The following is a 24,940-nucleotide window of genomic DNA, read 5'->3' on the forward strand; positions in this document are numbered from 1 at the left end:
GTACCCCAAGGGGAATATACTTGGGTTTAGTATACTCATGGCTTTCCAGAGTGCGAAGGGTTGGGGCAAATTCAAATCGGACCAATCCGGACACGAACATCACCTTACAGTTAATTAAAAAAATTGATATAGAGTTTAAATATTATTGTGGATTTGATACAATTTGGGGAGGGGTAGGTGTCCACAACCGATCTGATTGGTTGAATTTCATTAAGATGGTTTTGATTGGTTGATAGTTTTGAGCTCTTCTGAAGTAGCCAATCAAATCGATTTAAATTCCAACGCGAAACCACGCCACAACACGAAATTTCACTCGAAAGCACAATAATACTTCGACGTATTATTTTGTACAAAATTGTATTTAAAACGATGGTTCAACCAAGTACGGATAACGGATTCTAAATAGCAACAGCTATACATTGTATTGATACGATCGTCTTCCAACATGAACGTAAAGCGATCAATGTAATGCAGTCAATATTCGATATACATTGTACCCACAAGTATGGACTACGGAGTACTTCAGTACCTGACGAAAGAAACAGATTGGAAGGACATTCCACCCAACATGCGGCGGTAACGTAGGCGGCGGCAACTTTTCGGCCAATCAAAAGATTGGAGCTGAAGTCGTGGAGGGGCGTCCTGAGGAATGTAAAATGCAAAATTATTTGATTTTATAGTCATAATGAAACTCAAGTTCAATTAGGTATAATCATTTGAAGGTAAATTTCGGTCTGGAATATTATTCATTGCTTCATAGCGTTTCAACAACGTTGAGAAATATTACGTGGTTCATGATATATGCATAAAATATGCTTACATATACCTGGCACCTACCTCTATCAACTGACCAATTCACAGTCAAGTTTGGACCATTTCAGAATTCGACCGATGAGCGGATCACCCAGGCGCGTGCTTATCACTGGTGCCGGCCGAGGCATTGGGCTGACCTTTGCCAAGCACTACAAGGCGCAAGGATGGAATGTCATTGCTGCCGTTCGCAACCCTTCTTCGGCCCAAGAGGTACTGTAGTTCCTGTCATGATTCATATCGCAACTAACAGCAGTAATTTGTCGTAGCTGATTGACTTGCAAGTGGAGAAGATTGTTGCCCTCGACGTGTCCAGCGAAGAGTCTGTCAATGCTGCGGCAGCGGCCGTGGGAAGGCAAGTCCCCATCGACTTACTCATCAACAACGCGGGTGTGTTGGCACGTGACACCTTGGAAACAGCCACGAAGGCTAGCTTGCTGCATCATTTTGAAGTGAACTCCATTGGTCCGTGGCTGGTTACGCGTGCGTTTTTGCCCAACTTGGAGCTGGCTGCGTCGCCGTCGGGTGTGACCATTGTGGCTCAAGTGACATCGCAAATGGGCAGCATCGAGCGCATTCTGTCGGGAGGGTACTACGCGTACCGGTCGTCCAAGACGGCGCTCAACAGCCTCACCAAGTCCCTTTCGGTGGACCTGAAGCCCCGTGGTATCACTTCCATCCTATTGCATCCTGGCTACGTCAAGACCGATATGACGGGGCACAACGGCGACATCACCACTGCCGAAAGCGTGGCCGGGTTGACCAGTATCTTGGCTAACGCCACCACCGAAGACAACGGTCGCTTCTTCCACACGGACGGCTCCATCATTCCGTGGTAGTGTCGACTAGTGTGAGCTGAAGTAGCGATTTTATTCGTGAGATAACGTTAACGTTATGGTCATTTTGCATTTCCATCGAAATCGAATCCGGATACCACCTGTCCATCAAACAGTTATCCGGAGATATCGTTCTGCTCAACAATTTACAATTGTATTGAAAAATTATCGCTTTTTCCTGTATTTTACACTAGAGGATGCGTAATAAAAAACTCTGGCATTCAAACACTTTGAAACAGCATATCCTGTCACATATAACATTTGAAACAACAATTTTGAATACAATTTTACCCCAAATATAGATAATTGTATATCATGATATTTGGTTCCACTGCACTTGGTATCAAATGGTAGAGGCTACACAATTTTCATTCCTCTTTATTATATACTACCTCCAGTCGGAAATAAACCAGCCATTTGGTGAAAATTGGTAAAATTGGTGTTTTGTTTGATGGTGTTATCTGATTTTGCCCTAAGTATGCTTGTTGTATACGTCTTAGTATGGCCAGTATCCCTGTGGAATATAATACCTTAAACATGAATACCCTAATGGATAAGTGGGTTCTACGCTATGAGTGTTGGTGGCTTACATGCATTCTATCTGCATCAACCAATAGTCAGCAACATTTTAAAACTATGTTTTGTACAGAATATAAATTACTGCAGGTGTATAATATAATCAGTATCAAATCGTGACAGATATCCGGATACATGTTTTCGGTCTCTATAACATAATTTATTCCGGTAAATTCTGAAAAAACCTCCAAGAATGAAATTGGCTGGTTTATTTCCGGCCGGAGGTAGTATTGAGTAGTACTTACTACGTAGTATTGATTTATACAGCTTATTGTATCTAACATGTAAGTAACGCTACTCCCATATATGATCCATCCGGATAATTATCCGTTAAGTTCCCTGGGTGCTGTTAACACGATGGCCATCGAGAGTGCCAGACAACGACGGGTGCTTATCACTGGCGCGAACCGAGGCATTGGCTTGACCTTGGCCAAACACTACAACGCGACAGGATGGAATGTCGTCGCTGCCGTGCGCAATCCCGCGGCGGCTTCCGAGGTACATGCATGCATCCTGACCATTCTTGACGTGTCCTTACAGTTGCATGCCCTTCAAGTGGAATCCATTCTCACGCTTGACGTGTCCAATGAAGAGTCCATTCATGCAGCCGCCTGTACCTTGGGCGCTGATGTTCCCATTGACTTGCTCATCAACAACGCAGGGGTGTTGACGAGAGACTCGCTTGCTAGTGCGACGAAGGCCGAGTTGCTCCGCCAGTTTGAGATCAATGCGGTCGGTCCTTTCCTCGTCGCTCGAGCGTTCCTTCCAAACTTAGAACTCGCCGTGGCTACGTCTGTGAGACCCCCGATCCTCGCGAACGTGTCGTCCATCGTGGGCAGCATGTCCCTCAACACAACGGGCCAGAATTACGGGTATCGATCGTCCAAAGCAGCATTGAATAGCTTGACCAAGTCGCTGTCTGTGGATTTGGGGGCGCGAGGCATCTGTTGCCTGCTTTTGCATCCTGGATACGTCCAAACGGACATGACGGACCACCGCGGCGACATGGACGTCCACGAGAGCATCGCGGGGCTCGCGGCGGTGTTGGCCAAGGCCACGTTCGACGACAATGGAACGTTCTTCCACACAAACGGATCGGTGATTCCGTGGTAACTTAGCGTCCAGTGTCAAGGGGGGTCCATGTAAATATCAGTTTAGTTCATCATCAGGCGTTGGATCCTTTGTGAGATGTCCATTCACATGATGTGCCAAGTTCAAAGTGATAGAATTCAGTGGCCATATTACGACCCTGTGTCAACGGGACATTTCAATGTTGTGAAGTTTCTACACATGCATGGAAAAAGGTTTACACCAAGTGCCGTCGTGACCACGATGGGCGGCATGTTGTGCATATGTCGGAGAGGGTGTAAAGAGTTTACAGAAGGGTACTACGTGTGTCGTTGCATCGGTGACTACTGTAGTTAGGGAATATGATAAGTGAAACACTGTAAGGATGAATGGATTTGTACGTTGTACTAGTATGCGAACCCAGATCATAACAATACGTGGGTGCCTATCGGCGCTGGGTACGAGCAACCGGTGTATGAGCCTGGAATTGGTCGCCGTTCACACTAGCAACAACTCTAGCCCCTCAATCTGTGCATGCATCAAGGGATACAACGATTTCGTTGCAGTCAAATCTGCCATCAAATCGAATGATGTGAGAGGTAAACAAACACGAGTGCAGGCAAGGGCTTCATTTCACTCGCTTACTGGCGGACTTGGCCCATGTCTTGGGCGTACTTTTCCTTGGCTTCGCGTTCCATGGATGAGTTCACGCGCCCCGTGGTCGGATCAGTGCCCAACGGCCGTCGGAACAACAAAATATGTGGTTCGGGCTTGTGTATGGCGTAGTGTACCCATCCTCTGCTTTGTTGGACACCTAATTGGCGCCATTCGGCTTCTGCAAGCAACCGGTCAGGCAAACTTCGCTGCATCTCCTTGGGGAGGATGACGTGTCTACCACCAAGCCGCCGCGCATGAACCTCATGTAGATCAAAGCATCTACCATGATCGACGCACATACCTGTATTCATGGGTGTCATCCACATACTTCTCCGAGTACTCGATGCGCGCCGCGATGTCGTGCGTCATCTTGTTCCTCCACCTTCGAAACTCAACTGAGCCTTGGACTTTGGGCGTCGTAGAAAACCTCTCACAATTGATCTCTCCTCTGGCCTTAGATACATTTTTTCCAAACATTCAACCCAAGCATATGAATTTCAAGTGAAATATCTCCCGCAGCATTAAATTCACTTCCTATCGCGCACAGTTTTGCGCGCCAAATCCACTGCCTCTCAAACTAAATATTTCTCGGAAAAGCACCATTACCAGTAAGCAGCATGGAGGAACCCGCAGTGAAGCATCTCCATGAGAACTCAGGTCCACGACGACACCACAAGGTTCTGCATGAAGGAGGTACGAATGTCTATGCATGTCATCAGCGCGTCGACGTCGTCCACATCTCAAACGCAGCAGTGGGGGACAAGCGCTGTCCACGAAACGAGACGAACAATGCAATGCGCCTGGGAGCATGCATGATTGATTCTCTTAGCCTTTGCTCTTCCCACATCTCTCACTCACAACGAACATAGGTCCCATGTATGTCAAGGGACGTCGACGACATGAACGGGTATAGTTTTCATTCGGACAATCGATTAGGCACAACTACATACTACAATCGAAGCGTCCTAAAACGCGGCGTTGCCGGGCCAACGGGGGAACGGGATGACGTCGCGGATGTTTTCAATGCCCGTGACGAACCGCACGAGACGCTCAAAGCCGCAGCCAAAGCCGGCGTGGGGCACGGTGCCGTATCGGCGCAGGTCGCAGTACCATCCGTACTCGGCCGGGTCATGGCCGGTCGCTTCCTTGATGCGCGCTTCGAGCACGTCCAGGCGCTCTTCGCGCTGGGAGCCGCCGATGATCTCGCCGATCTTGGGCACGAGCACGTCGCACGCAGCGACGGTCTTGTTGTCGTCGTTCAAGCGCATGTAGAACGCCTTGATCTCCTTGGGGTAGTTGTACAGCATCACGGGCTTCTTGTAGATTTGCTCCGTGATGAAGCGCTCGTGCTCGCTGCCAAGGTCGTCGCCCCACTTGGGCTTGACCGAGAACTTGCCCTTCTTCAAGTTCTCCGGCTTGTTGATCAGGTCCACCGCGTCCGTGTATGTCAAGCGGACGAATGGCGCCGCCACCGTCGCCTTCAAGCGCTCAATCAGTCCCACTTCCACGTTCTTATCGAAAAAAGCCAAGTCGTCGGCGCAGTTGTCGAGCGCATACTGCGCCGCGTACTTGAGGTAGTCCTCCGCGAGGTCCATGTCGTCGCCCAAGTCGGCAAACGCAATCTCGGGCTCGATCATCCAGAATTCCGCCAAATGGCGCGCCGTGTTGGAGTTTTCCGCGCGAAACGTCGGGCCAAACGTGTAGCAGTCCGACAGCGCGCAGCAATGCGTTTCCACGTTCAACTGCCCCGACACCGTCAAGTACGCGGGCTTGTCAAAGAAGTCTTTGGTGAAGTCGATGGACTTGCCGTCCGCGGTCTTGGGGAGGTTGCCGTCGCCGTGCTTGTTGAACAAGGTCGTGACCGCAAACATTTCCCCGGCGCCTTCGCAATCGGACGCCGTGATCAGCGGCGTGTGGATGTACAAGAACCCGCGTTCGTTGAAGAACGTGTGGGTCGCATGTGCCATGGCGTTGCGCACGCGCATGGCGGCCGAGTGGATGTTGGACCGCGCGCGCAAATGCGCGTTGTCCCGAAGGTGTTCCAGCGTGTGGCGCTTCTTGGACAATGCGTACGTCGCAGGGTCCGCCACCGTGCCGTACACGGTCACTTGGGTCGCCTTGACTTCGATCAGTTGGCCCTTGGCAGGACTTTCCACCACGTCGCCGACAATCGAAAAACTCGCGCCGGTACCGCCCGAGTTGATCACGTCTTCGAACCCAGGAATGTCTTGCTTCACCAACACTTGGACACCCGTGAAGCTGGAGCCGTCGTTGATTTCAAGGAAGACGAACGCCCCGGCACCGGCTTCGCGCAGCGTCTTGGCCCAGCCCTTGATGGTCACGGATTGCCCAACCAAGGACAGACCCGCCCCAAGGAGTTCTTTGACACGAACGCGGCGGCGCTTGAAGAGGCCTTGGATGGCCGTTTTGTGGATCGACAGGCTCGGGGCCGTGGCGTCGTCGACGGCAATGGGATGGACGTCGGCGATGGACAGCGCTTCCATCGTCTAATTTCGCAAAACCAAGAATGAGAGGCGTTGTGAAGGACGAAAAATAGACCAATCACACACGAGTCTGCATTCACACCACAAGATATTCGGTTGTTTAAACCCATTTAACCCCTTTCGATAAAACGTGTTGTTTCAACTATTGAATAGACTTGGATAATGTATACTAGTGACGCTGGTGGTGGAAACGACCAACATTCTCCTTCCCCATCGCGTGGCGCCACAAGAACGCAAAGCCCGAAGAATAATAATAGTATGCGACCCCGAGTATACAAATCGACAGTACTACCGGTAACAATATGCGGTAAGTCCAAATCAAAATACTTTGTGAAGTATCGACTCAGGAATCGACGCTATTATTGGCTAATCCAATGTCGAGTGGATTTGATTGGCTCATACAGAAAGAACAAACAAATTCAACCAATCAGAATTTGGAAATTTTTATAGCGAATTCAAAATATATTTCACTTTTTGTTCTAAAATCAACCTAGGCAAACTTGACCAAACTTCGGCCTTCCAATTTTGGGCACACGGTTCGGTTCGGTTGGATCTTAGTGAACTCGTCGATCGTGACTTCGTGGCGGGACGCTTCGGCGGCCGGGATGATCAACTGGATGGTGTTGCCGCCGGCCTTCTTGAACAGGGCGTACACAAAGTCAGGGAGGGCAAAGTTGAACACGTCCGTGTCGAGCACGGCGCCGGTGCGGTTGCCGCCGATCCATGTGAGGTCCGTGACCGCGCCCGATTTCAACCCGTTGCACACAAACACGTACTTCACGCCGGCGGAGTGGATGTAGATGCCGTTCTCCGCGACCAAGTTGTTGCCGCCGCACGACGCGACCATCTCCGAGTTGATTAGTTTCTTGAGCGAGAGGCCGTCCGTCCTCACGACCACGAGCACGTTGCCGAACGGGGACCACGAGATGAGGTCGCCGACGTTGATCTCACCCGCAGGCCAAACGCGGTCCGTACGGATGCCGCCGCCGTTCATGATGGCGACTTCAACATTGACGCGAGCCTTGTAGAAGGACAGGAACCCGTCGCTGATGTAGTTGCCGATGGGGGATTCCTTGAAGCGCACGGCGAGCTTGGTCAGGTCGGTGGGTTGGCAGAGCGACCCGACCACGCGCTGGTTAAGGTCCTTGATCTGGGCTTCGTACGTGGCAATAACAGCATCGAGCGCGGCGTCGGTGGGCAGCGCTTCGGTGATGGGAAAGTTCTTGTGCGTCATCTTGGTGAAGGCGGGGGTGGCGGCGGTGCCATTGGACTTGCTGCGCGCGGCGTACCACTTGAGGTGGGAGAACCAGATGTTGCGCATGTCCAGGTCCGACTTGAGGTACGGCGTGCCAAACTGGGTCTGGTACATGGCCGAGTGGTCGTGGCCGCCGTAGATCATGTTCACGCCCTTGACTTCCTGGGAGAAGACGTTGTCGTCGTCGAGGAACTGATGCGTGAGCGCGATCACAAAGTCGACTTTTTCCACATCCCGCAAGTACGCGACTTGCTCCTTGGCGGCCACAATCGGGTCGGTCCAGTACAGCCCCTTCGAGTCATCCTTCATGTCGTACATCACGCCAAAGAGCCCGACCTTGAACGAGCCCATGGTCGCGGACTTGAACGTCTTGACAGCGTTCGGCTTGGTGCCGCGCAGCAGCTGCTTGGTGCTAAGTTCGTACGCGTTCGCATTCAGCCACGGAAATTCCGACTTGGCGCTGACGTTCAAGAACCCGTCAATGCCAAAGTCAAACTCGTGGTTGCCCAAGCAAGCATAGTCGACGCCGATCGCGTTGTGCGCGTCAATCATGTGCAACCCCTTGAAGTATGCCGACCACAGCGACGGACTCATGGTATCGCCGGCGAACAAGACCAAGCTGTTCTCGTACGTTTTGCGCAGGGTCTTGGTCAAAGGCACGACATGGGATGGACCGCCCACGAGGATGCCGTTGCCGTCGTTGTATGGCTTCATCTCGTACACGTCGTTGTACGAGATGATCTGGAGCTCGGCGGTCGGGGGGCGCTCGGCAGCGCCGGCGCAGTTGTTGGCTTGTACAGTCGCAAACACCGCCGACACCACGGCGAGTTTGGTCACGTACTTGAACATGATGTGGACTTGGGACTTGACGGGCCAAAGTGAGAATGACGACAGACTGGTTGACTTGGAGCTGAGTGAGCACTCGGTATGTGTATGGGATGTCGAGTAAGCTAATGCCATCTGGTAATTTACCGAAGTTCGGCGGACTAACGCGGCAATGTATTTTAATTGCACTCGAATTACATACAATTGGTCGGTCAATTTGAGCCAATCGAATTAAAATACACTTCGATACTAAGCTTGGAGTCGACGCCCGTCAAATTCAACCGATATTAATACTAATACTGAGAATAGAAATATTGACTGCTTTTTCGCATAGCGTCGATGGACGTGGTAGTTTACTCTTTAGAGTACTATATGTACTAGTACTGCGTAAGAACGACAACAACGCAGCAGCGGCATGCGCAATATATGCCCACGGTGGCCAAGTGCATGGGTTTTTACTGGAGGAGTTGGATGGCTATTAGTTTGTACTGCGTAGTACTACACTGTATTATTGCTCGAGTCTGCATCTCCAATTTGGACCAATCCCCATGCCGTAATTTCGATACTTATGTCCCATTCGTCGAATTTAGCCAATCAAATTGGACGAGTATGCGGGATTGACACCCAAAGTATCGACGAAATACATACAGTACGCACTAATACGTTATTGGAATGCACATGTCAATTAATCACTCGCCTCAGATGTCACAGCGTCTTTGTAAAATCTCTTTTCTCAGCAGAGACGGACCTGCTTGTGTGTGCCATGACCTTGGCGCAAGGTACAGTTAGCACCGCGGCCAATCTAGCCATTTATGCATCTACTCCGACGACAAACAGTGTATGTAAAACGTTAAGTACCGTAGGCTTTCCTTGTTTATTTCATTCCATCCAGGTACCAACCACCATTGTCCCAAATGGGTGGTTGCCAATGTTCGAGAATCAAAGTACCCGACCACATACGTACAGTACGACAGTTCGCGTCAACACACTCTCATACTCTCCCTACCAAGGCTAAGGACCGAGTGCACCGTGCACAAGTCAAGCTTGTCGTTTTGAGGGTCTCTTGTTGGTAAAAGTGCGATCAACATGTGCAGTGCCTACATACCAGTCATATTCCAAGTAGGTCGTAGAAACGTAAACCATAGAAGTCGATGTGTGCATTATCCTGGTCCGTGACTCTCCTTCACTCAACGCCTACATACTTTATGCCCACACAGTTGCGACAAATACTTCCCTCCAGAGTTACAACTGGGTACGCTGCTTCACTTAATGGAGATACAGCTGTACAGTCAACTTCGACGAAGTATACCATGGTACACACAACACCTAGCATGCGTCATTTCCCAATCAGCATGAAGGGTCTCTTCGTTGCTGCTATCGTTGCCGCCGCCGGGGTGCAAACCATCGCGTCTGCCCCGTCCCAGGCCCCCTGCCCAACTCCGCTGGACGTATTCGCCGTGTACGACCTCGTACCCTGCAATGACCCGCCCCGCACTACGACTTCACCCACCCAAGTGCCGACTCCCGCGCCCTCCAATTCGACTTCTACTCCCACCACAACCACCCCTCCCTCACCCACCACGACCTCCACTTCCAAGCCCACTACGACTAAGGCGACCCCTACGACCTCTACTTCCAATCCCACCACGACCAAGGCGAGCCCTACTAAAACGACAGCCAGCCCCACACAAGCTCCCAACCAGTGCGGCCATTGCACCAACTGTTATTATCCCCTCTCTCAATCGTGTTATGTGGGGTGGACTGCCCGCCAATGCACCTCGGTACCTCAGCTCAAGTGGTGCGGATATTAGAAAGTAAACGATATTTTGTCATGAGTTTCGAAAGCAAACGGCTTGCTTCAAGGTAGCTGAGGAAATACTAGATAGTTACTCCCTCTGATAACATTTTAACTATTGTATACCGCTTACGCTTTGGGCGCAGTCTCCTCGTGTGTTCGTCTATTACTTCTTTTAACGCTAACGGTATTACTGTAGTGCACTACTACGTAGTAACCAGTCCCTTAACTCGTTGCGGAAATGATCTACCACTTGCGTAACGTAAAAAAACAATTTAACGTAAGGAAGAATGGACATTACTTTTGAGTCCGTTACGATATTTGAGTTTTGAGTTGTGATTCCAATAGACAAGTTTTTGCATTTCATTCACTTGATGGAATGGTCAGCATTACTTGTAAACAACCCCTATTATATACTTGTACAATACTGTATATGTCTGTCAACGAACAAGTAAGGCATTAATTAATTCATCCCAAGATCTAGTACTTATAGTACTACTACGTACTGTAGTACTATTTTAATAACGTTTGTACTACAGTACATAATGTGGTACAGCAAATATGAGGATACTTGTATAAGGGCATCTGCACCGGTACCAGCAGGTCCCAATAATTTTATTGGCCGATTTACTGGAATTCCAAAAAGACTAGTATAATAATAATTGTACGTAACGGGTAAACCTATCGAGCATTTCCAATCAATCGGAGGTAACGTTAGTACTGGTACCGTATGTCCAATCTACCCGGTAGACATTTACTACATAGTATGCATCTACTCCCAGGACAAACAGTGTACAACGTTGGTTAATTGAGTTTGGATTATCATTTTTAAGACATGTGTACAACGTTGGGTAGGCCTTCTTTATTTCATTCCATCCAGGTACTTCCATTGTCCCAAATGGGTAGCTGGCTGCCAATGTTCAAGAATCAAAGTAAATTCGAACAGTACGACAGTTCGCGTCAACACACTCTCCCTACCAAGTCTAAGAACCGAGTGCACCACCGGTACATACCAGTCATTTGTTGACCAAGTAGGTCGTACAAGCATAAACCATAGAAGTCGATGGTGCATTGTCCTGGTCTGTGACTCTCCTTCACTCAACGCCTACATACTTTATGCCCACACAGCTGCGACAAATACTTCCCACCCGAGTTACAACTTGGGGGGGTATGCCAGCTGCTTCACTTAATGGAGATACAGCTGTACAGTCAGCTTCGATGAAATTTACACACAACACCTAGCGTGCGTCATTTCCCAATAAGTATGAAGGGTCTCCTCGTTGCTGCTATGGTTGCCGCCGCCGGGGCGCAAACCATCACGTCCGCCCCGTCGCAGGCCCCCTGCCCAACTCCGCTGGACGTATTCGCCGTGTACGACCTCGTACCCTGCACAGACCCCCCTAGCACATCAACCCAAGCGCCGACTCCCGCGCCATCCAACTCGACCGCGTCGACGCCGGCTCCAGCCATGGCCGCCCCTCCCGCGCCCACCAACTCGACCTCTACTTCCACTCCCACCACCACCACGGCTACCACAGCAACAACTACCCAGGCTACCACGCCTACCACAACCTCTATGGCGACTTCCACTACCACCAACGCGATAAACACCACGTTCGCCCCGTCGCAGCCCCCCTGCCCAACTCCACTGGACGTATTTGCAGTGTACGACCTCGTACCCTGCACAGACCCGCCCCGCACTACGACTTCGCCCTCGCAAGCGCCGACTCCTGCGCCCTCCAATTCGACTTCTACTCCCACCACAGCCACCCCTCCCTCACCCACCACGACGAAGAGAACTCCTACCACGACCAAGGCGAGCAATAGTACGAGGCCAGTCACGACCAAGCGCGGCAACTCGCCTGTGTGCACGCTAGTGAGCGTCAAAGGCGACGCCACGTACTGCATCCCCGGCTCCATCTGCAGGGGTTGGGGAGACCACGTGTACGGCACCGACTGCCCCGTCAAGGGCGACGTGGCCATCAAGTACTGCTTCAAGTCACTCAAAAGTTATACCCAAGCGGGCAAGTGCATCGCCCCCCACGACGCCGTCTGCAGCAAACTGCGCGGGGGGGTCTGGGGGTGCAAATGGTAATCCATCGAAATACGAAGTATTCCATGTTTCAAGATACTCCGAGTTTTTGATTGGTTATTACCCAAAATATCCGGATAACTCAATCCTTCACGCTTACAAGTCAAACTTCGTTTTTACGGTTGCATACTAGCACTGTCCGGACTTTTTAGTCCCTCAGAATTTATATCTTCGAGTGAAAATGCAACAAACCGTCCGGATAGTACAAGAGTTTCTATTCTATAACTTCGAATTGAAACAGAAATAGCGTTAAAACCACCGTTGCTGATGTTCTTAACGCATGCAATGCGAGAGGCTGCGGCATTGGGGTGGACTAATATAGCTTTGTCAAACACGTTTCTGTCTTTGGTTACATCCGCATGCAGTTGGAGTTTAAACTATTGAGAATAATCCTGTCATTTAAAATAGATTATTAGTTTTGCCGTTGTAGGTATTTACTGTTGGGAAAAGATAACTTATCTATTTTGGTGGTGGCACAAAATAATCTATTTTCCGTTCGAACAAAAAAGATATTGTAAATATATTATTTTTAGAGAAACTCTGGCTATACTATTAATACTAATCCAACCACACACCTATCATGATCATTGATCGACGATGTACGAGTCGTAATTACAATCATATGTAGTTATGTAGCCCTTGGTTGTTATTCTAATCTTCTATTCAATACAGTAATGCACTCTGAGTCTACTACTGGTGGTTCTCAAAGTACGCCGTGACCCGCATGACGACTGTCCATGTGATGGCTTGACCTGGCGCCATGCGTGTGAGCCGCGGCACGAGTCCTTTCCACAGCGCCGCGTGCCCTTCCTCCTTGGCGATCACGTTGAATGCGTGGATGAACCCTCTGTACTTGGGCTCGATGCCCGCGACCGTCTCCTGCGCCATGAGCCGCGTCTTGATCACGTCCATGGGGCAGTTCAAGCACGGTCCGACGCTGCCGGCGACAAGGCCGTTCACGAACGTCTTCCACATCTCGAGCTGCTTGCCGTCGCCGTCCTCCTTTTTCCACACGTTCGAGTTGAGCCATGCGAACGACATGAAGTTGAACGACTGGTTGCTGCCCTGTCGGATCATCGTGGGGATGTTGCCCTTCCACATCGCCGCCACGCCCTCTCGTCGAATGACTTGCTGGGCGCAGTCTACCGGTCCAGTGAACTTGCTCACGCCAATCTCTTTTTGCATGCGCGTCTTGATCACTTCGAACGGCGTCACGATCAGCACCGACTCGAGGAATCCCGTGAGCAGCCCCGCCGTGAAATTGACCTGGTTGCTCGCCTTCGCGCCTTGCTTGGCCCCCAAAAGCTCCTTGAACCACGCAAATGACCCAAACCGAAGCGCGTACTTGAGAGTCAAATGCACCACGAACGGAGACAGTCCCTTGTACAACGCACCGCCGCCTTCGGTCTGATAGATCGTCTTCCCGCAGTTGAACATGCCCTTGTACATGCCCGTGCGGTCTAACTGAAGCCGCGTCTTGGTCACGTCCAGAGGCTGCAACACACATGCTTCCACAACACCCCCAGCCATCCCCGCAAACATCTTCACGTACGGAGACAACGGCTTGTTCTTGAGCTCCGTGGAGATGGCATCCTTTAACGCGCTCGTCGCAACGGGAGCTTGGGACTTGGTCGGGCTTGGCTGCATGGTTTGGTCGAAAGTTGTGGAATGGAAGTTTCCTTGCTCCCGAGGTGTTTCGGCTGTGGAAGTTGCGGATCTCGCAGATATCTTGGGCTCCCAAGTCCCACCAATCAAATCGTTTTCAGTGGAATTCTCGACCGTGGATTGGTTCCTCCACTGACGTACGTTTAGTATTGCCAGCTGTGAGCCAATAGAAATTTCATGTGGACATTCAATATATGTGATTGGTCGAATTGTGTTGACGAAACGGTCCCATTGGTCGTACCGCCACGTCGACGCGGCGGCGTCATTGGTGTCGCCGCCCCAACCCACCAATCACGTTCGAGAGCATGTCGTCATGTTGAAGTTGACAGCGAAGAGGCCTTTGGCACAGGGGCGGCGGAACTAGTAGAAGCGGAAGATACAGTACATAAGCTTGACCATATGCATCCAATGTCGTCCATATCGGTGATGCTGTTCTACGAGCTTGCCACGTCACGGTAGAACCCACGCGACACAACTCCCAATTAACTTGATTTGTGATCAATACTAGTATGCTTATATCATCACTCAATTCAAAGCAGTTCCTCTTCGTTTTGGCATGTTGCTTCTCACCTACCTCGAAAGGGAAATGCTGGTTGCGATAGACTAAGTCAATGATTCATAAAGCACGACAGCTGACAACTACGGCATCAGTACCATCATCAACCCCGTTCCAAAAGCAATGGTCGTCATTGTGGGAAGCTTATATGTAGCTACCTACCTACGTATTGTGCTTTCGTGTGAAATTTCGTGTGGTGGCGTGGTTTCTCGTTCGAATTTATATCGATTTGATTGGCTACTTCAGATGAGCTCAAAATTATTAACCAATCAAAACGTTCTCAATGAAATTCAACAGCCAATCAGATCGATTGTGGATCTGGTTTGGTCGACGTGATTCGATTGCACCCCCTCCCCAAATTTGTATCAAATCGACAATATAAACCACCGATTGGTGGGGTTGTTTCTTCTGGTGATACTGTACTAACTAATAGTTACCGGTAGTTAGTATGCTCATGCAGAATTGAGTACTTCCCGATATTCATACCACTTGAAATTTGTATTTGGCAGTACCAATTCATAGTCAAAACAGTTCATTCAAAATATGGAAAATAGCCAATCAAATTAGTCGCCACATTCCCATTTTGGCGTCGTCGAACGGATTGTTCGATCGATGACTTGGTACGACGATGCAGCAATCCTTCGCGAGGCTATATCGCGTGCCATCGAAGGCTACAAAGGCCAAGTGGCAGCGAGGTGGCATGTGATTCCCGTTGCATTCAAGAAGTTCGCGGTGAGGGAGGAGGTGTTGGTGACCACACAGGAGCATCCAGAAACCCCGTTGGAACTTCGAGCAGGCGACCAGGGTGGTGGTCTCTTTGACGTGGACGACGCCGTGGTCACTCGTCGCATTTTACGTGTGGGTGCCATGGTCGGCGAAGATGATGCCGACTTCCTTTACGGCATGAATACGTTCACGTACATCAAGTTTGACATTGAAGACGCGGCCGGAGTGATCTTTCCATTCGACATGGTCATGAACGAAGGCGACGGCGACGCGAACACGGGGTTCTTTGCCGTGGTGTGGATTAGGACTTTCGGTCATGATGGCGCCGAAGTCGCGCACTGTACGACCTGTGGAGACCTGGAGACCAGGATCCGATGGCTGGACGAGTCCATTTTGCACCGGTATGTTCCCCACCAAGGATTATGTCCTTCCACCACCGATAAGCACTTGACCCGAGAAGTGGACGACAACACAATCGACCGAGACCTGCACCGCGAGTTCTTTGAGAGCAGTTTAGGCTATTCCGGTCTCGAAGTGTCGTTCGACGACGATCGCAACCAGCTGGAGCTGCTGATGGCCGTCGCCGCCAAGTTGAACGAGAAGCCGGCGCTATTTCCGACGGTGGTGCCCCAACCTCTCCTGGAAAAAGCCACGTCGGCGTATCTGAAGGACGTGCTCCGCGGCGTCCCCACCGACGTGTGGCAGTGCACGGGCTCGTACCTGGCCTCGGCAATCTTTTACGACCAAGATGGTTGTCCACCCTTTCGAGATGTGGATCAATGGGACTAAGTACATGTCGTCATAAAGTAATTGGTCAGATCTACGCTACTATATTCATTAATAAACGGCGACAAACCGACCCACGAGTGTTTTGAGCGAACTCCAGTAGTTATGCAGATAGATACGATGCCACGTGATGACACTGAGTCGAGACGACAGCGCAGTCCTTTGTAGGAGAAACCTTTGGCAGCATTGCATGTAGTACCTGTAGCATGATATATGTCGAGGTGCTCCAGCAGGTTGCTAGGTCCAACTCATTCAATTTCGATACCCCGTCCAAGTTCGCATCGAGCTGATAAACCACCTATATACCTCCTTCGTGCCCAGCGACCTCGGCTAGTCTGCGTGTAAAGTGGCTTGCCTACGGGTTGGACTTGATTCGACGAGACATGCACGGCGCAGCCGGATGCATCTTCATGACAGGATGAATATGTGGTTGGTATGCATTATTGTCGACGCAAACGAAGTAGTTCTACTATTAATAGTATATATACGTAGTTATAGTATGTATAGTCTGCGAATTCTATGGAAATGATTACAGCAATAAGCTGCTAAATAATACAGTATTGTGCTTTCGAGTGTGTGGCGTGGTTTCTCGTTGGAATTTAAATCGATTTGATTGGCTACTTCAGATATGCTCAAAATTATTAGCCAATCAAAGCCTTCTAAATGATATTCAACAACCAATCAGATCGATTGTGGATCGGTTTCGTCGGCGCGATTCGATTGCACCCCCAATCGACAATATTACTTCAGTAATACTACTAGTACTATGAATACCTTACTTCGAAGTATTAAAAAAGAACATACGACGTGACCTTTTGGCACGAATCTTTGTTGACAAGTTTCACTTTTCGGTGACCAACACCTGTAGTACCCGGTCGTTGGAGGCTGGTAGTTTGATCTGTGTGGTGCTGCTGCTGCATGTCACGGTATACGTAGCCCACCAGCCCTCCATCCTCGCCGCCGACTTCCGCGGAACCTCCTCCTGAGCCTTCGAGACTTGCATACAGGTATATGCAGTAGTATATCTTGGGCAGAAAGTTGGGGAGTTTCTTTTTCATGTCATCCTGTTGAAGTTCAAAATATCCACCAATCACATCTGGACATTCAGCGGCTGAATCGTTCGATCCGACCAATCAAATCGCACCAAACTCGACAACTTGGCCAGTCCGTTGGGTGCGGCATTCACCGTTTGAACCACCTCCGTCATTCGACAAATTCTCTCCACGATGCAACAACCCATCACCCTCGACCACATCCCCGCTGCGCCCTCCACCATCACGCACACCCGCGGCACCGGCGACTCCACCCCTGAGCATGCCCACCCCATGTCATCTCCGCGCGTGATCTCGCCATATAACCCTCTCCTCAAGTCGTCCACCATGCCGGTGGTGCAAGCCCGCGACGACGTCGACATCATCGCCGACTTCCTCAAGGAACACACGACCATTCGACCGACCATCCTCGTCGTGTGCGGGTCCGGTCTCGGCGGCCTCTCCAAGTGCTTGTCCAACACCCAAACCATCCACTACAACGACATCCCGCGCTTCCCCAAGTCCACGGTCGCGGGCCACGCAGGGGAGTTGGTGTTTGGGTACATCGACGACCTTCAAGTCGTGTGCATGCGCGGTCGCTTTCACACGTACGAAGGCCACGACGTCCGCCAGACGACGTTGCCTATCCGCGTGATGTGTTTGCTCGGGGTCAAGTTCCTCGTGGTGACCAACGCCGCGGGCGGACTCAACCCCGACTACAACGTCGGCGACCTAATGATCATGAGCGACCACCTCAACATGCCGGGGATGGCGGGCAAGCATCCATTGGTCGGCCCGAACGACGACCGGTTTGGCGAGCGCTTCACACCGCTGTCCGACTGCTACGACATCAAGTTGCAAAACCTGGCATGGCGCATCGCCAAGCAGCACGGGATCTCTCAAAAGGTGCGCCGCAATGGCGTGTACTGCTTTGTGAGCGGCCCCACGTACGAGACTCCGACGGAATCCAAGCTGCTGCGCCTGGTCGGCGGCGACTCGGTGGGCATGAGCACCGTGCCGGAAGTGGTCGTCGCGCGCCACTGCGGCATGCACATCATCGGCCTGAGTTTGATCACGAACAAGGTGGTCATGCCCGGCCAGCAGCGCACGGCGATCCCAGCCAGCCACCAGGAAGTGCTGGACGCGGTGGTCGCGACCCAGTCTGTGATCGAGCACTACGTCCGCGACCTCATTGTAGCGATCGGCAAGGACTACGACGACACGACGCTCCTCTTTGACGAAGATTGCTAAGCCCCGTAGACGATATCTATTACTAAACTCAATTGAGAACGTGTGTACTTCTAGCATCGCTGTACACAACATTGAACGAGTACTTGGTCATATGATCGGACTTTTCTTACTGTAATGTCCAGATGCACCACATCAACACCAATCGTGGACTTCAACAGAGGGATGATCCATGGAAGTTTCACAACCTATTTTATTGTTCCAGCAATCCGTCGGCTTGGAGCTGTTTTGTTAGGATCGCAGTGGACGCCGCCGACGCTTCCACCAGTGGCAGTCGACATGCTGCAGAGCAATACCCGAGCAACTCCATGGCCTTTTTCACGCCTTGGGGGTTCACTTCCGTCTCAAACAAGGCGTGGGTCAGCCCCACCTAAATGTCAGCAAATCCGTATCACAAGTTTCAAGTGTCTATCCCAAATACCAATCGTACACATGCGAAATGGGCGGCGCGGGCACCGGCATAGTCGCCACGTCGCATGGCGTCTGTGATCGCGAGCACTTTCTCAGGCGCTACGTCCGTACATGTAGGCAGGCTGACAAACACATCAACCACAGCTGAGATATGTACCTATATTGGACAGGACACTCGTGACCCCGACCCCCCCAATCGCCATGATAGGGACCGTCAGCACATCATCTCCTGCAAAGATTGCAAGGTCCGTACGCGCTGCCACGTCAGAAGCCTGGGTCAAGGACGCTGTCGCCTCCTTCCATCCGACCACATGCGGCAGCTTGGCCAACGCGGCGACCGTATCCATTGTCATGGTCGCGCCCGACCGAGAAGCATTGCAGTACAGTATCACAGGAAGGCCCACGTCCTGTACCGCTTTGAAGTGCTCGTACATTCCTCGTTGGGACGGCTTGTTGTAGTACGGCGCGGCCACCAAACATGCCGCGGCACCGGCATCCTTCGCGGCCTGCGTGAGTCGAACGGCTTCAATCGTGCTGTTGGACCCCGTGCCAGCAATCACTGGGACACGACCGGCCGAGTATTCGACGACGGCGGCGTTGACCTTGTCGTGCTCGTCGTGAGTAACCGTGCAGAACTCCCCCGTGGAGCCCATCGAGAGGAGTCCGTTGATGCCGCGGGCGATTTGGTCGTCGACGATGCGGCGAAGCGCTGGGAAGTCGATAGCTTTCGTGTGACCCACGAACGGAGTGACAAGCGCGGTGATCGAGCCTTCAAGTCGAAGCGCCTTGGAGGAACCTGCCATGGTTTTGGAGTGCAATTGAGAGTTCGCCACACTTGGAATTTTCAGGAATTCGAACATGATCGACATGACGATTCGCCATACTGTATACGCCGATGCGTTTCCACAGTGTATTAATTTATACGATATGTTGTTCCTGCAGAGTTGGAAAAGATTTAGTACATAAAGGCTACTCATTAATAGAGGTTTCTCAATTTGAGAGTGATTGTACGGTGGACAGCTCACGTGTGTGCCATTAATGAATCCGCACAACTTGACCTCGTGCTCTACACGGCTAACTAACTACCACTGTAGTATTAACAATTAGAGCAAGTTGTTCGCTTGGAGTTGTTGCCGGATGATTTGGGCCGATTCGTCCGAGCACGGGACCATGGGCAAGCGGACGGTGTCGTGACACAGACCGAGCAGCTGCATGGCCTTCTTGATGGGTTGCGGGTTCGTTTCGATGAACATCGTCTTGCAGAGCTTGATCTACACACATATGCATGCGTCACGACATAGATGTGGACGCATGTGTACGTACCGACGACAAGTGCGCGACGCGCGCCGCGTTGAAGTCGCCGTTGCGGACGGCGTCCGTGATCGCAAGCACCTTCTCCGGGGACGCGTTCGACAAGACGCTGATCACACCCTTCCCGCCGACCGACATGATGGGCAGCGTTAGCGTGTCGTCTCCCGACAGAATCGTAATGTCGCACAGCGCCGCGATTTCCGACGCCTGCTCCAACGACCCTGTGGCTTCCTTGATCGCGACGATGTTGGGCAACTTGTACAGTTCCGCGACGGTCTCGGGGGTCATGTTGATGCCGGTGCGTCCAGGGATGTTGTACAGCACGACGGGGAGGCCGATGTCCTGGATTTTCTTGAAGTGTTCGTACAAACCTTTCTGCGACGGTTTGTTGTAGTACGGGTTCACGACAAGACATGCGTCGGCGCCTGCGTCCTTGGCAGCTTGCGTGAGTCGGATCGCCTCCACCGTGCTGTTGGACCCCGTGCCTGCAATCACAGGGACGCGTCCGGCGGCATATTCGATGACGGACGCGATGACCTTGTCATGTTCGTCGTGGGACACAGTCGGGCACTCGCCAGTCGTGCCCATGGGGACAAGCCCGTTGATGCCGCGGGAGATCTGCATGTCAACGATCCGACGAAGCGCTTCGTAGTCGACATGTTCGCCGTCGGCCGTAAAAGGCGTGACGAGCGCCGTGAACGCGCCATGGAGTTGAAGCTTGGCCATGGCAATCGCAAATTCGAAAATGGTGGCCACGGACCCATCCACATGGTCCACCTACCTGATTTGTCCCTGGCGTCAGGTTAATCTCACCGTTTGTCCCAAAACTTTGATGAAATTCATCATGTCCCTCTGTTTATATCTTGTTTTTTGTATACCATCTGATGACTCAACACTGTATAGTTTCGTGCGACACAACATATCTGGGATAAACTATCGCGGCGAACGTTCCGATGCTCATCGGTGGACGTCAGAGCGCCGCCGCCACGGTTCCATGCATGTTGACATGTGCCCACGATGCTTGTGCTCATGCAAGAAGAGAACTATTGCCGTCACTCATCATCAACCTTCGCATCACCGTCAACTCCGATGCAAACGTTGAATGCGGCACGTCACATCGACGTTGGTCGTTGAGGAACTGCGGCGCGTTCTTGTGGCACAGGGCGACCTGACGCAAGTGCGGCGGGCAAGTCAACGCATTGAGCCAATATGCGTGTACATACTCCATGTCTGTGATCATGTCCTAACATCCCTCTCTACAGTCGTCTACTTAGCGCGCTACGGCATTCCGATGAACACGCTCGTAGACCTTGATGCATCCGTTGTAGCTCGCCGTGACAATGTATCCCGTGCATGCTTTCCCATGCACATCGTCGGCGCTGCCTCTGCTTCTTCCTTCCACGTCGCTGCCATGGTTCATTAACGCGTACGTGCTCGCGGGCGCAAACAATGCGACGGTCACGACACCTCCCGTCGTGTCGGCCGCTACACATACGCATCATGCGACGAATTGTAGCATCCTAGGACGACTGGAAAGACGTACCGCTAAACGACTCGAACGCGTTGTTGCGGTCTTGCTTATGACCCAGCAACATGCTGCTGGAATGACTCGCGCTCTTGTTCCAAATGTACACGTGGGCGTTTTCTGACCCGCAGATGACGTAGTCGCCGTCTTGGCTGAATCGACCCTTGATCTGCAGGTAGTTGTTGACCAGGCCCTTGTACTTGCACACGCGCGAGTAGTTGTCCACGCTGAAGAGCCGCATGCGACTATCATTTGTGCTCACGAGAAAGTACTTGCCTTCCGGCGAAAACTCAATGCCTGTGACTTTGCGGCCTTTCCGCGTCGCGCCGCGCGCGTTCCGGCATTCGATCTGTGTGTAGTAGTTCATCGCTTGGTGCGCGTTCACTTGGTAGAGGATGCATTGTCCGTTCAGCAGTCCTACATGGCATGTGTGATGTGCTTCCAAACATGCTACTGTACGTACCCGCAATGACGCGGTTGCCCGAAGGGTGGAAGCTCGCGGCGGTGATCATCACCGGTGTCTGCACATACGAGACGACACATCCGTCGGGAATGTTCCATATGCGTGCCTTGTTGTCGAAGCATCCCGAGAGGAAGTACCGGTCGTCCTTCGGGTGAAAGTCCACGGCGGGGACGCTGTCGGGGTGCTGGAACACATGCAAACAATCGGGTTTCGAAATGTGCCACAGCCGGACAGTCTACAAGCGACCCAATTAGGCACTTCCAACCCTCATCTGGCACAAGTTGGTTTCAATTAGGCTCAAATTGGATCCAATTCGGCTTGAATTTGGAACCAATTCGGCATATCTTGGTCGAAATTCGGCAAATGGCATTTCGTACCTTGTCCATAGACGCTGACAACACAAAGTTGCTGCGACTCCACGACACGTCGACTATTGGCATGCTGTGCCCGTAGTACATTTGCTCGGGAGTCTCTTCCAGGAGGTGGCGAGATAGCGGCGAGGATGATGCTGGCGACGAAGGTGATGCTTCATTTCGCGGTGCTGCCGCCGCGGCGACAGTCGACTTGGCGAACGCGGCAACCTTCCACACGCGGAGGATGGCGTCCTGGCCACCAGAGACCAATCGAGCGCCGTCGTGGCTGAACTTCATGGTCCAGATCGTGCCGTGGTGCTGTCGCAGCGTCTGCATCTCCGACACACAATCGAACTCGCGCTTGTCCTTCTTGGACGACGACGACACCTACGATATCGTCCACCATGATGATGTCCTTTTCACCATCATCATCGTCGTACATGCACGTAGGTTTTCCCGTCGGACGGCGGCGGAAGTTTATCTTTTCGTTTGAAGTGAAACCCCGAGAGCGCGGACCGCGAGTGCTGCTTGTCCGTTGCTTTCTTGTCTGGTGACAAGGGACCGCCACTGCCACTGCTCCGTGTTCTCGCACTGTCGCCGTCGTTGAGACTGTCGCGAAGCTGCGGCTCAAAGTTGTGAGGAAACATCGTGTAACAGTCGACGGGGTTGGTGTCGAGCTCGCGGATGTCGAACACTTCACCCGTGTCCTTGTTGCGCACAACGAACACGTCTTCAGGACAGATAGTGTCGTCGCCGCTGCTGCTAGTTCGTGGGTAGTCTGACGATGAGATGGTCGTTGTTGGCTCCTCCCTTCGAACTGACTCCTGTTCCAAGATCGACGCCAAACTCGAATCCTCTACGCGGTAGGATGATTAAGTGTGTTTTTCATGCCATAGAGAGGTAATACCTAGCTCCATACCTTTTATGAGTGACTTGGGAAGAGCGCATGTAGCTGGTACGACTGATACGGACCCCTCACTCCCCTCCTGTGCGTCAAAGAACTACCACAGTGGTGAATGACATGCATACAGCTAGTAGTGACGTACGCTCTCGTCTGCATCGGACATGGACCGCTTCCTCTCTAAAGCCGACGCCACCGCCCCTGTCGCCTTCTCGACACTTAGACTCATCCAAAGATCCAATGCCACGTCGGATCTCGGTGCCGATGGCAGACAGCCTTGGCTGAAACCGTTGCGTCTTGACCGGATATTGACGAATGTCCGGATAATGCTATTTATAGAATATAGGTATCAGCCGAATAAAGATATTTACGACAAATAGTATTTCAAGCGTATATCTCACTCAAGGCAGGAGGCATATATCTACCGAAGTCTCTACCTCAAGAAGCCCCCCTTGACGAATACCGCAATTCTGTCTATGTACCTAGTAAAGTTATCCGAAATGCAGTCGTGGGAGCACCGAGGACGGGGTGTCATACAACTATATTATTAATCCTCGGAGTACTACTTTTTGCGGTAACCTTAATAATGGATATATTCTCGTCAATATATTAAGTATGGGAGAATATCTCCGAGTGTTTTCTGCACGTTGCGACAACACAGCCATGCCACTTGACCTCATCCGCCACGACGGGTTTCCGCTGCCGGCGTCGTACTCCGTCGAGCACTTCGTCTCAGGGCAGAATCTCCCTGCGCGTCCCTCCGACGTGTTCGTCTGCGCTTATCCCGACTGCGGTACATCCTGGGTCCTCGGCCTTGTGAACGCACTGCTCCGTGAGGATGAACATACAGTTCAAGCCGCAATTGACGACGCAGCATCTGTTCCGCACTTGGAGCGCGATGGGCGTGAAGCCTGTGAGCGCATGACATCCAAAGACTCGGTTCGCCTATTCAGAACGCATTTGCCGTACGATCGCACCCCGCGCCACCCTGACGCCAAGTACATTGTCGTCGGCAGGAATCCCAAGGACACGTCCGCGTCCTTCTACCACCGCCACATACAAGACCATGCACGATGGGACGCGTATTTCGAAGACTTTCTGGATGGCAACGTCGAATTTGGCGACTTTTTCGATTTCTTCGTGCCGTGGTTCGAACACCACAGCGACAACAACGTGCTGTTCCTCACATACGAATACCTGCTGGCCGAGCCCCGCGACGGACTGTTGCGGATCGCGCGCTTCCTAGGGCAAGATGCGCTGGAAGACCGTCTCGTGGAGCATAACAGCACGTTCCTGCGGGCGATTCTGCATGCCGTCCAGACGGAGAAGGACCGCATCAAGGTCGGCGGGTGGCGACGCTTATACACCCCCGAGCAGTCCGCCGCCATGGACGAACGTTTCGGTGAGATGACCGAGGGCACCGGCGCCGAGCACATGTGGAGTGACGTCATGTAGGAAGCATCATGTAGTAGGGGGTGGTATCATAGTATCATCGTCCGATGCAAAACTGTGTATATTACGGCTTTTTTTCCCTGCGCTAAATTTG

The 24,940-nt window shown here is 51.7% G+C and overlaps 14 protein-coding genes across 16 annotated transcripts; 7 read left to right on the forward strand and 7 right to left on the reverse strand.

Moving 5' to 3' along the window:
- Nucleotides 1-874: 874 nt before the first annotated feature.
- H257_09355 (hypothetical protein) lies at nt 875-1,730 on the forward strand. The gene is made up of 2 exons (XM_009835555.1): nt 875-1,023; nt 1,080-1,730. Exons 1-2 carry the CDS (start codon nt 892-894, stop codon nt 1,647-1,649), a joined length of 702 nt encoding a protein of 233 aa, XP_009833857.1. The 5' UTR covers nt 875-891; the 3' UTR covers nt 1,650-1,730.
- Nucleotides 1,731-2,556: 826 nt separating this feature from the next.
- On the forward strand, nt 2,557-3,476 carry H257_09356 (hypothetical protein). Its single transcript, XM_009835556.1, has 2 exons — nt 2,557-2,720; nt 2,763-3,476. Exons 1-2 carry the CDS (start codon nt 2,580-2,582, stop codon nt 3,333-3,335), a joined length of 714 nt encoding a protein of 237 aa, XP_009833858.1. The 5' UTR covers nt 2,557-2,579; the 3' UTR covers nt 3,336-3,476.
- A 428-nt stretch (nt 3,477-3,904) lies between these two features.
- H257_09357 (cyclin-dependent kinase regulatory subunit 1) lies at nt 3,905-4,335 on the reverse strand. The gene is made up of 2 exons (XM_009835557.1): nt 4,249-4,335; nt 3,905-4,181 (listed from the first exon to the last, which is right to left on the reverse strand). The coding sequence occupies exons 1-2, from the start codon at nt 4,314-4,316 to the stop codon at nt 3,932-3,934; spliced, it is 318 nt and encodes a 105-aa protein (XP_009833859.1). The 5' UTR covers nt 4,317-4,335; the 3' UTR covers nt 3,905-3,931.
- Nucleotides 4,336-4,838: 503 nt separating this feature from the next.
- On the reverse strand, nt 4,839-6,480 carry H257_09358 (asparagine-tRNA ligase). Its single transcript, XM_009835558.1, has one exon. The coding sequence runs from the start codon at nt 6,449-6,451 to the stop codon at nt 4,913-4,915; it is 1,539 nt and encodes a 512-aa protein (XP_009833860.1). The 5' UTR covers nt 6,452-6,480; the 3' UTR covers nt 4,839-4,912.
- Nucleotides 6,481-6,871: 391 nt separating this feature from the next.
- Nucleotides 6,872-8,753, reverse strand: H257_09359 (hypothetical protein). Its single transcript, XM_009835559.1, has one exon. It carries the CDS (start codon nt 8,664-8,666, stop codon nt 6,942-6,944), a length of 1,725 nt encoding a protein of 574 aa, XP_009833861.1. The 5' UTR covers nt 8,667-8,753; the 3' UTR covers nt 6,872-6,941.
- Nucleotides 8,754-9,883: 1,130 nt separating this feature from the next.
- Nucleotides 9,884-10,470, forward strand: H257_09360 (hypothetical protein; the record flags this gene model as incomplete). The annotated part of the gene is made up of 1 exon (XM_009835560.1): nt 9,884-10,470. One exon carries the CDS (start codon nt 9,884-9,886, stop codon nt 10,340-10,342), a length of 459 nt encoding a protein of 152 aa, XP_009833862.1. The 3' UTR covers nt 10,343-10,470.
- A 1,120-nt stretch (nt 10,471-11,590) lies between these two features.
- H257_09361 (hypothetical protein) lies at nt 11,591-12,421 on the forward strand (the record flags this gene model as incomplete). The annotated part of the gene is made up of 1 exon (XM_009835561.1): nt 11,591-12,421. The coding sequence occupies one exon, from the start codon at nt 11,591-11,593 to the stop codon at nt 12,419-12,421; it is 831 nt and encodes a 276-aa protein (XP_009833863.1).
- A 588-nt stretch (nt 12,422-13,009) lies between these two features.
- H257_09362 (hypothetical protein) lies at nt 13,010-14,202 on the reverse strand. Its single transcript, XM_009835562.1, has one exon. The coding sequence runs from the start codon at nt 14,063-14,065 to the stop codon at nt 13,109-13,111; it is 957 nt and encodes a 318-aa protein (XP_009833864.1). The 5' UTR covers nt 14,066-14,202; the 3' UTR covers nt 13,010-13,108.
- A 1,024-nt stretch (nt 14,203-15,226) lies between these two features.
- On the forward strand, nt 15,227-16,225 carry H257_09363 (hypothetical protein). The gene has a single exon (XM_009835563.1). It carries the CDS (start codon nt 15,252-15,254, stop codon nt 16,152-16,154), a length of 903 nt encoding a protein of 300 aa, XP_009833865.1. The 5' UTR covers nt 15,227-15,251; the 3' UTR covers nt 16,155-16,225.
- Nucleotides 16,226-17,344: 1,119 nt separating this feature from the next.
- Nucleotides 17,345-18,520, forward strand: H257_09364 (purine nucleoside phosphorylase I, inosine and guanosine-specific). Its single transcript, XM_009835564.1, has one exon. It carries the CDS (start codon nt 17,378-17,380, stop codon nt 18,431-18,433), a length of 1,056 nt encoding a protein of 351 aa, XP_009833866.1. The 5' UTR covers nt 17,345-17,377; the 3' UTR covers nt 18,434-18,520.
- Nucleotides 18,510-19,683, reverse strand: H257_09365. 2 transcript variants are annotated; one of them, XM_009835566.1, is made up of 3 exons: nt 18,999-19,683; nt 18,861-18,940; nt 18,510-18,800 (listed from the first exon to the last, which is right to left on the reverse strand). In XM_009835566.1, the coding sequence occupies exons 1-3, from the start codon at nt 19,642-19,644 to the stop codon at nt 18,624-18,626; spliced, it is 903 nt and encodes a 300-aa protein (XP_009833868.1). In that variant the 5' UTR covers nt 19,645-19,683; the 3' UTR covers nt 18,510-18,623. The 2 variants fall into 2 exon arrangements, with proteins under 2 accessions (XP_009833868.1, XP_009833867.1); XM_009835565.1 differs by having other exon boundaries at nt 18,510-18,940.
- A 125-nt stretch (nt 19,684-19,808) lies between these two features.
- H257_09366 (dihydrodipicolinate synthase) lies at nt 19,809-20,891 on the reverse strand. The gene is made up of 2 exons (XM_009835567.1): nt 20,165-20,891; nt 19,809-20,112 (listed from the first exon to the last, which is right to left on the reverse strand). The coding sequence occupies exons 1-2, from the start codon at nt 20,876-20,878 to the stop codon at nt 19,945-19,947; spliced, it is 882 nt and encodes a 293-aa protein (XP_009833869.1). The 5' UTR covers nt 20,879-20,891; the 3' UTR covers nt 19,809-19,944.
- A 393-nt stretch (nt 20,892-21,284) lies between these two features.
- On the reverse strand, nt 21,285-23,680 carry H257_09367. Of its 2 annotated transcripts, XM_009835569.1 has the most exons (7): nt 23,540-23,680; nt 23,413-23,494; nt 22,934-23,349; nt 22,518-22,880; nt 22,141-22,375; nt 21,696-22,094; nt 21,285-21,637 (listed from the first exon to the last, which is right to left on the reverse strand). In XM_009835569.1, exons 1-7 carry the CDS (start codon nt 23,621-23,623, stop codon nt 21,423-21,425), a joined length of 1,794 nt encoding a protein of 597 aa, XP_009833871.1. In that variant the 5' UTR covers nt 23,624-23,680; the 3' UTR covers nt 21,285-21,422. The 2 variants fall into 2 exon arrangements, with proteins under 2 accessions (XP_009833871.1, XP_009833870.1); XM_009835568.1 differs by having other exon boundaries at nt 21,285-22,094.
- Nucleotides 23,681-23,981: 301 nt separating this feature from the next.
- Nucleotides 23,982-24,936, forward strand: H257_09368 (hypothetical protein). The gene has a single exon (XM_009835570.1). It carries the CDS (start codon nt 24,010-24,012, stop codon nt 24,847-24,849), a length of 840 nt encoding a protein of 279 aa, XP_009833872.1. The 5' UTR covers nt 23,982-24,009; the 3' UTR covers nt 24,850-24,936.
- The last annotated feature ends 4 nt before the right edge of the window (nt 24,937-24,940 follow it).

Source organism: Aphanomyces astaci (assembly GCF_000520075.1).
Source record: "Aphanomyces astaci strain APO3 unplaced genomic scaffold supercont1.22, whole genome shotgun sequence".
In the NCBI taxonomy this organism is placed as follows: domain Eukaryota; phylum Oomycota; class Saprolegniomycetes; order Saprolegniales; family Verrucalvaceae; genus Aphanomyces; species Aphanomyces astaci.